Source organism: Myotis myotis, unplaced genomic scaffold, assembly GCF_014108235.1.
Source record: "Myotis myotis isolate mMyoMyo1 unplaced genomic scaffold, mMyoMyo1.p scaffold_m19_p_11, whole genome shotgun sequence".
Taxonomy (NCBI): domain Eukaryota; kingdom Metazoa; phylum Chordata; class Mammalia; order Chiroptera; family Vespertilionidae; genus Myotis; species Myotis myotis.
This window is the reverse complement of record NW_023416315.1, coordinates 276,748-287,357: the sequence shown is the minus strand read 5'-3', so window position 1 is coordinate 287,357 and position 10,610 is coordinate 276,748. Positions and strand designations below refer to the sequence as shown.

The 10,610-nt window shown below is 63.7% G+C and overlaps 1 protein-coding gene across 2 annotated transcripts; it reads left to right on the top strand.

Moving 5' to 3' along the window:
• The first annotated feature begins 534 nt into the window (after nucleotides 1-534).
• Nucleotides 535-6,332, top strand: DDX56 (DEAD-box helicase 56). 2 transcript variants are annotated; one of them, XM_036327153.1, is made up of 14 exons: nucleotides 535-696; nucleotides 985-1,146; nucleotides 1,597-1,757; nucleotides 1,862-2,032; nucleotides 2,149-2,239; nucleotides 2,770-3,014; nucleotides 3,310-3,429; nucleotides 3,869-3,982; nucleotides 4,073-4,167; nucleotides 4,809-4,882; nucleotides 4,962-5,051; nucleotides 5,366-5,471; nucleotides 5,673-5,743; nucleotides 6,047-6,332. In XM_036327153.1, exons 1-14 carry the CDS (start codon nucleotides 637-639, stop codon nucleotides 6,122-6,124), a joined length of 1,638 nt encoding a protein of 545 aa, XP_036183046.1. In that variant the 5' UTR covers nucleotides 535-636; the 3' UTR covers nucleotides 6,125-6,332. The 2 variants fall into 2 exon arrangements, with proteins under 2 accessions (XP_036183046.1, XP_036183047.1); XM_036327154.1 differs by lacking the exon at nucleotides 3,869-3,982.
• The last annotated feature ends 4,278 nt before the right edge of the window (nucleotides 6,333-10,610 follow it).

Sequence of the window (10,610 nt, the reverse complement as noted above, 5' to 3'; positions counted from 1 at the left end):
CCTTCGCCGGAGCCTGTCCCTGGACGTCTGAGCCCTGCACCCCGCGGCCACCGGCGTTCGGGACAGCGGCTGCCCCCGCGCCCACCACTGCCCCCGGCGTCCGGCCCGGGAACCCCTCGGCGGGCACTCCCTGCGCGGCGGGTGGGGCGGGCAGCGCCCTCACAGACCCGACGGCGACCCCGGGCAGCTGGGCAGGCGAGGGCGCGCCCAGGCAGCCGCCACGGCCGGTGGGGCCTGAGGACTTGGGCGGGGCTGATGGAAGACGCGCTAACGAAGGTGAAGCCAAAGCCGGCAACGTGCACCGGCGAGCCGAGGGCCCGGGGGCGGCGGAACCTGCATCCACCCGCGCGGCCCCGGAGCAGGAAAGGCCCACCGCGCAGCGTTAGGCGGAACCGTCCGGGACGGGTGGGGGTCCGGGAGCTCCCACGCGACCCCGACCCCCAACCGCCTCTACCCGGAACCGCCCGCCCCGCGCGCCGCCGCAGCCCCAGAGCTCCGCCCGAACACCGGAAGCCTAGGCTCCGGCACTTCCGGTAGTAACGCCTCTTCCGGCGCTGATTGGTTGTTGCTTTGACCCGCCCACACGTCGCACGCTCCCCCTACCGCGCGTGCGCGCTGTCAGTACGGAGCCTCAGAATGGCGGACGACGAGGCTTTGGGATTCGAACACATGGGATTGGATCCCCGGCTCTTGCAGGTACCCGGAGGGCCGAGGGGCCGGCCTGGCGGGGGTGGCGGGGGGTGGAGGGCCGAGGGGCCGGCCTGGCGGGGGTGGCGGGGGGTGGAGGGCCGAGGGGCCGGCCTGGTCGGGGGTGGCGGGGGGTGGAGGGCCGAGGGGCCGGCCTGGTCGGGGGTGGCGGGGGGTGGAGGGCCGAGGGGCCGGCCTGGCGGGGGTGGCGGGGGGTGGAGGGCCGAGGGGCCGGCCTGGTCGGGGGTGGCGGGGACTTGCAGGGCTGCTCGCGCCTGAGCCGCCCGCCTCTCCTAGGCCGTGACGGACCTGGGCTGGTCGCGGCCCACGCTGATCCAGGAGAAGGCCATCCCGCTGGCCCTGGAGGGGAAGGACCTGCTGGCCCGCGCCCGCACCGGCTCGGGGAAGACGGCCGCCTACGCGGTTCCCATGCTGCAGCTGCTGCTCCAGAGGAAGGCGGTGGGTGGCGGCGGCGCCCTGAGCGGGAGGGAGAGGCCGGGTCGCCGTGGTGCCCCCCCCCCCCCCCGCAGTGCCCTCTTGCCATGAGCCAGGCCGACCTCTGGCCTCTTGCCCGTGCGGGATGCCCGCAGTCCTCGTACCTGGAGGCGCACGTTCTGGGCTGGAGTCAGGTCCCTGGGCCCTAGTCCAGGCCGTGAGTGAATCTCTGCTGTGGACCTGCAGTCTGTTGTGAACCTCCAGCCGCTGGCCTTTTAGAGTAACTTGGTCACCGGAAAGTCAGTGGCTCTTTTTGAGGGTCAGCACCTGGGGAAGAACCCTCCGCCCCGGGTTCCGAGGCGGGGAAGCCAGCGCTGGGCTGTGTTGGAGTCACAGCCTCTGGGTCAGAGCCAGAGAAGCGCCAGGGGCCACGATGCGGGGACGCTGCCTGAAGTCTGAGCCCTGCTCTTGCAGACCGGCCCGGTGGTGGAGCAGGCTGTGCGCGGCCTTGTCCTCGTGCCCACCAAGGAGCTGGCGCGGCAGGCCCAGGCCATGATCCAGCAGCTGGCTGCCTACTGCGCCCGAGACATCCGGGTGGCCAATGTGTCAGCCGCTGAAGACTCGGCCTCTCAGAGGTGGGCGGAGGCCCGGGGCTGGGGGGGTGAAGCTGCCCAGAGAGGAGGGTGGGTGAGGTCCCGGCGTGCCTTCTCCCTGACCCTGAGGGGCGGCCCGCCCGCAGAGCTGTGCTGATGGAGAAGCCTGACATCGTGGTGGGGACCCCGTCGCGCATATTAAACCACTTGCAGCAAGACAGCTTGAAGCTGCGGGACTCCCTCGAGCTGCTGGTGATGGACGAAGCCGACCTCCTCTTCTCCTTTGGCTTCGAGGAGGAGCTCAAGAGTCTCCTCTGGTAGGAAGAGGCGTGTGGGGGTGAGCGTCGACGCCCGGGGCAGGTGGCCAGAAGTCTAGCTGCCACGATGAGAGGCGCTTGGAGCTGGAGGCTAATGCAGGTCTGTTTTATTGTAGTCACTTGCCCCGGATTTATCAGGCTTTTCTGATGTCGGCTACCTTTAACGAGGATGTGCAAACACTCAAGGAGCTGGTCCTGCATAACCCAGTGAGTTCCCCGGGCACCCACCTGCAGTCGCTGACGTGGGCACTCAAAGGGCTTGGTCCTCCTGCTCACTGGGGAGGACAGTTGTCACTGGTTTAGCCTCCCTGGTTCTAAATCACTAGAAGCCAATAGTTCATGACCACCCGCTCCACATCTAAAATCATTGTATCCTCCATATGTCCCCTAGGGGTCACCTAAAGGTCTGAGCAGGGACCCCCAAGGGCAGAAAGGCTGCCTTTAGCAGCAGGGCCAAAGTTCTCTACTTATGAGACCTCGATTCCTGAGAAAGGTGTTACTATAGGGCGTCCCGCTCACTGCAGTCCTGTGCTTGTGTTTCTCTGTTCTGTGCCCCAGGCACTTTGCATGTAGTGTTCTGTCTTTTGTACCCACAGTAGCCAGGGTCCTTTGAAACCTTGTGCCAGCAGGAGGGAACCATGGTGCCCTGAACAAGCACATGCACAGTGTGGGTGGCCAGCCAGCAGCTTGTGGGAGCGTTTCTGCCTTCTTTCCTGACCACAGGCCTGTCCCCCCAGGTTACCCTCAAGTTGCAAGAGTCCCAGCTGCCAGGGCCAGAGCAGCTCCAGCAGTTCCAGGTGGTCTGTGGCACGGAGGAAGACAAGTTCCTGCTGCTATACGCCCTGCTCAAGCTGTCGCTGATTCGGGGCAAGTCCCTGCTCTTTGTCAACACTCTGGAGCGCGGCTACCGGCTGCGCCTGTTCCTGGAGCAGTTCAGCATCCCCGCCTGCGTGCTCAATGGGGAGCTGCCCCTGCGCTCCAGGTGTGTGGCGGATGTCTCGGTTGGAACATGTTGAAGATGGGGGTTGGGAAGGAGACACTATGGGTGTTCCTGCTTTTTAAGAGCTCAGAGGCCAGGCTCTGGGCTGGTAGATAGTCAGTGACTCTGCCACAGCCTCTCGAGGTGCCCACTGTTCCTCCGTCTTCAGCGAGGGGGTTGAGGCAGAGATAAAGTCGGGGGAGAGTGTAAGAGGGAAACGTCACGGTCATGGCGGTGCTGGGGCTGAGGCGCTGCCTCCAGCTCACTCCTGGGGCTGACCCTCCCCTTTGGGCCACAGGTGCCACATCATCTCGCAGTTTAACCAAGGCTTCTACGACTGCGTCATAGCGACTGATGCGGAAGTCCTGGGTGCCCCGGTCAAAGGCAAGCGCCAGGGCAAAGGGCCCAAGGGGAACAGGTGCGTCCACATTTTTGTCCTTCTAGCCCTCCCCAGGGAGACTGGAACCAGAGTGGGAGCCAGGCTTGGCTGCTGGGCCTGGAGGAGGGGCGCGAAGGGCTCACCTAGTCCCTGGGTGATTGGAACACTGGCAAGGGAGACAGCCCAGCCATCATTGGGTGCAGCTGTGACCTGAGGGGAAAAGGGAGCCTGCAGTCTGCCCAGTGGGTTCTTGGGTCACCTGTGAGGTGGTGAGTTCCGCTGTTGCCTCAGAGCTGGGGGCAGGGCCAGGGTGTGGCCGCCCCTCTGCCCAGCTCCTGGGACAGTTCTGGATGTAAAGAGTCTTACACTGTTAGGGCCCTGGGCTCCACACGGGCTCAGATCAGAGACCCTGCTGATGAAATGAGCTGTCGAAGGCCAGTGGGAGAGCGGGGCGAGTCTGCTGTGGTGTCTCCTGCAGGGCCTCTGACCCGGAGGCGGGGGTGGCCCGGGGCATAGACTTCCACCACGTGTGTGCCGTGCTCAACTTCGACCTCCCCCCCACCCCTGAGGCCTACATCCATCGAGCTGGCAGGTAGGTAGGAGAGCTGGATGGCAGGCCGGGCCCCTGGACTATGGGCGCCCCCAGGACTCAGGCGAGACGGGCTGGGCTATCTCTTCGCAGGACGGCACGTGCCAACAACCCAGGTGTAGTCTTGACCTTTGTGTTGCCCACGGAGCAGTCCCAGCTGGGGAGGATTGAGGAGCTTCTCGGTGGAGGTAAGAGCAGGGCCAGGCTGCGCCCAGGATGCCTTGGACCCAGTGGTGGGAACGGAGCAGGGACAGTAGTGCAACCGGCTGCCACCTCCTGCTCACCATGCTTGCCCCATGTCCCTCGCTGCAGCCTCATCCTTCCCTTGGTAGCAGGCACTGCCCCCTCACAGATGAGCAGGCCCAGGTCCTGAGTCACACTGACTGCCTGCCCTGGGCAGAAGGGCCGAGGGCAGCAAGGGGGAGACAGGGAAGAGGCTGGTGGTGTCTCAGGAGGCAGCCTTGGGAGAGGGAGCTCTGTGGGGCAGCCAGGCTGTCAGAAGAGGACAGTGGAGGATGGACGGGCAGGCTGCCCATCCCCAGGAGGTTAAGGGCGCAGGGTCCAAAGGCACCTTGGGGGAGGAGAGTAGGTGTCTGGGCAGGTCCTGAGGGTGAAGGATGTAATGACACCCAGGACTTGGGATTTGAGCTGCCTGGCCATCGGATCCTGGGGAGCTGGTGTCCTGTTGGCAACACCCAGGTGTCTTGCGCTGTGTGCACGTCACATTGCAGGGAAGGAGCCAGAGAGGCTGCTGCCTCATCCTGGGGAGGGGAGGGCATGGGAGGCTGGGAGTCTGCAGCCAGGACCGCTCATTGCTGCTTCTCCCCAGAGAACGGGGCCCCCGCCCTGCTGCCCTACCAGTTCCGCATGGAGGAAATCGAGGGCTTCCGCTACCGCTGCAGGGTGAGTGCCGGGCGGACCGTGGCTCCTGTGGGATGGGGTATCCCGGGAGCCCTGGGTCCTGACCGCGGCATCCACCCAGGACGCCATGCGCTCGGTGACGAAACAAGCCATCCGGGAAGCAAGGCTGAAGGAGATCAAGGAGGAGCTCCTGCACTCGGAGAGGCTGAAGGTGAGGAGGCTCCACGCGCGGTGCTGAGGCCTCAGCAGCTGGGGCATTCGGAGGGAGGCCACTCCGAGAAGGACAGTTGGCGTCACAGTGACAAGACTGCACTGCACTCCCGCGTGCCGCCGAGTGTCTCAGGAAAGGGAGCATGTGGGACGGGGACGCGAGAGCCCATCAGCGGCTGCCCCTGGGAGCGGGCGGGGCGGCCGGGACGGGCGGTGGGACACCTCAGCCTTCAAATTCTAAACGCGCGTGACCCACGTGGATCCCCGTAAAGTCACAGGGAGACCAAACCCCTGCATCTCTGTCTCTCTCGTCAGACGTACTTTGAAGACAACCCCAGGGACCTCCAGCTGCTGCGCCATGACCTGCCCCTGCACCCTGCCGTGGTCAAGCCTCACCTGGGCCACGTCCCTGACTACCTGGGTGAGTGGGGCCTGGCGGGCCCCACACTGGGCTGATGGGACCCTGAGCCGGGCAGGTGCACGCGCCACACGGTCCCAGGGGGCGCTGTGCTCTGTGGTGGAGGCGGCGGCTCAGAGGGGCAAGGAGGGAGCTATCCTCGTCACACAGGAGCAAAGTCAGGCAGGGTCGGTGGCAGCTACTGAGGCCACGTGTCTCTTCCAGTTCCTCCTGCTCTTCGCGGCCTGGTTCACCCTCACAAGAAGCGGAAGAAGCCGTCCTCTAAGAAGGTCAAGGTATGCCCCCTCCTCCCCCCGGCCTTGGTAGCAGCTATGGTCTCCCCCACCTGGTTCGTTGTCACCCCGGTCTGCACACACCTTGGAGGAGAGTGGTCCCAACATCTGGCCAAAACTCCTGGCCGCAAGGTCAAAGCCAGGGGGCTGGGATTCCTGCCGCCACACATGTATGCTTTCAAGACGAGGAGGACAGGCTGTCTGTCCTGCTGCCATCCAGGCTGCAGGTGACCACAGCAGCGTCTGTCCTGGCCCTGGGCTGTCTGTCTGGGTGTTCTCCAGCTGACCTTCAACTTTCCCCCACAGAAGGTGAAGGCCCAGAACCCACTGCGCAGCTTCAAGCACAGAGGAGTGAAGCACAGACCCAGGGCGGTGCCCTCCTGAGGTCGTCCAGGCGGCCTCAGCTATCTTCCTGGCCTCGTGGGGCTGAGCACAGCGGGAAAGTAGAGTTCCCCCTCGACAGAGGGGCTGATTCCCGCCCTGGACGAATGCACTAGGCTCTGGAGCAGGCAGACTATGGCCTCCCGATCCGTGGCACTGCCAGGCCGCATTTTGTGCCTTAAAGACAGAATAAAGGTTCTGGCTGCCTCCGTCTGGGCCTCCTGCAGGTTTCAGCCCTCTGAGCCCGCTTCTGGGAGGCAGGGCCTGGCCCTCTGCCTGCTGCATGCGGCCCTGTGGCCAGCAGGGGTAACCGTGCCGCCTGCATCGGGGCCTTCGGCCTGGGAGATGCCTGCCTGGTCCAGGTCTCTTTCCAGCCCACACCTGCTCCCGTGCCTTCCTGCTTGGGGCACACTGGCCAGCCTCCATCCCCTGAAGCTCAGAAACAACAGCTCACCCACAGGAAAGGGGGGCCCTGCTCACCTCGGACCTGCTGCCTGCCCTCCTCGGGCCGCTGGGGATGCAGACCTGAGCTCCTGGCATTGCTGCTCCGTTAGCACCGCTGTGCGTGTGCCAAGTGCATGAGTGGTTCTGTGAGGCTCTCACACCTCGTTCTTTTCTCTCCACTTGGCCAGGAGGCCCTAGGACAGCGGTTCTCAACCTGTGGGTCGCGACCCCTTTGGCGGTCGAACGACCCTCTCACAGGGGTCGCCTAAGACCATCCTGCAGATCAGATATTCACATGACGATTCATAACAGTAGCCACATCACAGTTATGAAGTAGCAACGAAAATAATGTTATGGTTGGGCCACAGGAGGAACTGTATTTAAAGGGCCAGCAGGTTGAGAACCACTGCCCTAGGAGGAGAGGGTCCCCCCAGAGGAGGGCTCTGCAGCTGTCCTTGGTTGTGGCCCTCATATCAGGACCCCCATCTGCTCTTCAGGCCTCACAAGGCCAGGCTGCTGCAGGTCGGGGGGGCGGGGGGGGGGGGTTGGAGCGGGCCCTGCCGCTGGTGGGTGTGAATGGCCAAGGCTGTGGAGAGTGTCCCTGCGCCCTGAGTTTGCAGAGGAAGGGTGTCCAGGGCCCCGACGTCTTCAGGCCTCACACGGGACACAGGCCCTCAGGGGTTGGGTCTGGTGCTGAAGCGTCTGCCCTTAATGAGCACGTGAGGGGTCCCTGGGCCGGGAGGGCAGGGGCAGGGCCAGCCCCTGAGCAGCTCGGAGAAGCTCAGCGTTTCCAGGCGACCCTGGCGCCCTGGGACTGTCGGGGGGTCGGAGTCCCATGAGCATCTCCCCGTGGCTGGTACAGTCACTGTGCCTGGATGGCACCCTGTGCCAGAGACGAGGGAGGGGGCAGGCACAGCCCTGCATGTGCAGAGCTTTGTGGGGAGTGAGGGGTGTCGAGAATCAGGCCTTCACCTGGCGGCCTGGCTCAGCGGTAGAGCATTGAGCATGCACCAGGAGGTCACAGCTGATTCCTGGTCAGCATGCATGCCCAGGTTCCAGGCTCAATCCCCAGTAGGGGGTGTGCAGGAGGCAGCTGATCAATTCTTTCATCGATGTTTCTTTCATCTCTCCCGTCCTCTCTAAAGTCAATAAAAACATGAAAAAGAATCAGGCCTTCAGTGTGCCCCGCCTCCCACAGTTCACGAAGCATCCCTCTGCCCTACAACACCTGTTGGGTCTGCCAGGGGCTGGGCTGGCGGCCAGAGGCAGCGTGGGCTGTGCTCCATAGCCAGCCTTCGGGGTGTCCAGGGCACCAGGAGGTTACACAGCTCACCCAGCTTAGGAGTCCGGGTGCTGGCTGCCCGCGCAGGTGGGCCTGGAAGGTGGGTGGGAACAGCATCCTGTGTGGAAATGGGGGGCTGCCATGTCTGAGGATGAACCGAAAATCGAAGGGGTCACAAAAATGGGCAAAGGCTGAGAAAGTGATTTCATTTACTTTTGAAAGCAGTTCCTGTTCACAACAAAGGCGCAGGCAGTCTCTAGGGGGAGCGCCGATGACAGGCAGGTAAGTTCCCGGAAACCCACCCATGAGCAGGTCAGAGGCGTCCCCCCTCCCGCTACTCCCATCGCAGAGCATTCGTGACTCAGAACCAATGACTCAGCTTTTGGGGAATCGGTTGGCCCTGGGACTTTGGTCTCCAGGGCACTGTCCCAGGAGGAAATGACAAGCTCAAAACTGGGCAGGAGGGGCCTCTGCCAAATGCCACCCCCTTTGTCTGGAAGAGCTTTCGGCGTCCTGCCTCCTGGGGGCTGCGCTGTGCTGGTCACGCCATTTTACATGGGAAAGAAAGCGCCATTCACCCTGGGGCGGGGGGTGCAGATGCCAGCCCAGCCTTCCCACGTGCAAGGGGCCTGCTGGGCAGACTCGGCCGAGGGCATCACAGAGCTCGCCCCCCCAGGAAGCCGTGGGAGTGGTGGCTGGCCGAGCTGGAGAGCTGCACGTTGGGGTGGTCAGTCCTCGGGAGCAGCCTTTGTGGGGCCCGTGATGCACTGCCTCCAGGGTCTCCTCTGAAAGGGGGGGACGCACCCCCACACCGGCTCCGCACACAGGCCCCTCAAGCCAATGCACCTTCCGATCAGTGGCTTCTCTGAGGTGTCGCCTGCACCGCGGGGGCCAGGCCTGAGCGTCTGCACTCCTAGCGGCCTCCTTGCAGGATGGCTGATGCTGCAGACCCCAGGCCACCTTGACGAGCACCTGCCCTCCCATTTGACAGAGGGAGTGAGCTGCTGGCCTCACCGCCGGCTCAGTGGGGTGCACAGGTCTGTGGCCCTGAGTCCTGCCCTGTCCCTTCAGCCTCAGGTTCGTCCCTGAGGTGCTGTGATAAGGGGTGTCACTCTAGCATAAGTATATCCCAATCAGTATTTGTGTTACACTAAACATTTAGATGGTTCATCTGAAACTCAAAACTGGCTGGTATTCCTGGCCAGTGTGGCTCGGCCGTTGAGTGTTGGTCCAGGAACCAAAGGTTGCCGGCTCAGTTCGATCCCTGGCCAGGGCACATGCTTGGGTGGTGGGCTCAATCCCCCGTGGGCTGTGCAGGAGGCAGCCAGTCGATGCCCCTCTCCCATCCACGCTTCTCTCTATCCCTCTCCCTTCCTCTCCTAAAACAACACCACCACACTAGCTGGCGTCCTGCTTCTTGGCTAAATCTGGCACCCAGGAGCCTCCCTGAGCCCAGCCGGGCTGCGATGCCCTTTCCGGGGTGTACAGTGGGCGCAGTAGCACCTGCCTGTCTTCACTCCCAGCGAGTGCCCGCGGCACTGCTTGCTGCCTGGACGTGGACACATCCTTCACTCAGAATCTGGGTTCCGACAGCTGGGGAAGGAGAGCCCACGTCTCAGCTTGCAGGCTGTTTGGCCCGGTGAGCCAGGAGCTAGCCAGCACCAAGGCCCGGGCCAGTGCCTGGCCAGGCAGCACCCCACCCTGACCTCGGACTGGCTGCAGTCTGATGGCCCGGAGACTCACAGCCAGCCCTCGACTCCTGCGCTGGCTGCCTGTCCACACGGGCTCCCCTGACCCTCAGAGGCTCCTGTGCTGGTGGCTGCCCTTCGCCCCCACCTCCTGCACTTGGGGACTGGGTTCAGGGCCAGGTCGCTCCTGGGCCTCTCGAGGAGGCACCCATTTCCAGTTATTAAACTTGTCAAGTCCAGCAGCAGACCTAGCACAGTGCAGGGGAAGCTGGGGACCGGGCAGCTCGGGCACTGATGATGGCAGGGGAGCTTATCCGAACCCCTGAGGCGTCAGTGCGAGGATCCCGTAAGCAATCCGTGCATCCTCAACTGCCCACGGAGGAGCTGAGCACGCACGCGGGGCCATAAACGTGGGGCCAGGATCGATTCCTTATTTAAGGAAATAGATGCCAAATGAGGAAATACAGTGAAACCCAAAGACGTCAACCAGACACTTACTCATCTGACGAGATAAAGAAACCAGCGAGGTGAGTGATCGGCCTGTGGGACTCACCCCAGCAATCAGCAGGCTGATAAGGCGCGGAGGGAGGCTGAGTAAGAATTGGGACAGGGGCACGAGGGGTGCAGACGCCTCTGTCAGTGTGAATCTGCTCCACAGCCTGGCAGGCCATGTGCAAAGGGAGCCAAGTGGCAGACTGTGGGTGTCCCAGAGGGGACCCTAAAAGTCCATGCCGGGCTCCATTCCTAGGGGTTCCCCGGGGCCACCCTTGGATCGATGGGGTGGGCTGGGCCCCTAGGGCTCCACAAGGGCCACAGGAGCCTGAAGCTGCCCATGTCCTCCACCAGCGCCCGATCCTCCTCCCTGGGGGGGACCCTGGGCAGGTCCCCACATCCCCCAAGGTCCCTGGTGAGCCCACTCTTTAATGCACCCTGGTTGGCTTCCTGCTGCCCCTGGAACCCCTGTCTCAGGTGCTGCTGGGGAGACACCAGGAGGAGGGGAGACAGCAGGGACGGTGCCGCCTGGAGGTGCCCATGGAGGCTCCTGCACCGGCCCAGCTGTTGAAGCTCCTCTGCA

What these genes read in the sequence shown, in the direction of transcription:
- DDX56 (XM_036327153.1), top strand. Translation starts at nt 637, where the DNA reads ATGGCGGACGACGAGGCTTTGGGATTCGAACACATGGGATTGGATCCC. An exon ending in TGCTGCTCCAGAGGAAGGCG is followed by an intron (nt 1,147 to 1,596) that starts GTGGGTGGCGGC and finishes CTGCTCTTGCAG; the next exon opens with ACCGGCCCGGTGGTGGAGCA. An exon ending in AGCTGGTCCTGCATAACCCA is followed by an intron (nt 2,240 to 2,769) that starts GTGAGTTCCCCG and finishes CTGTCCCCCCAG; the next exon opens with GTTACCCTCAAGTTGCAAGA.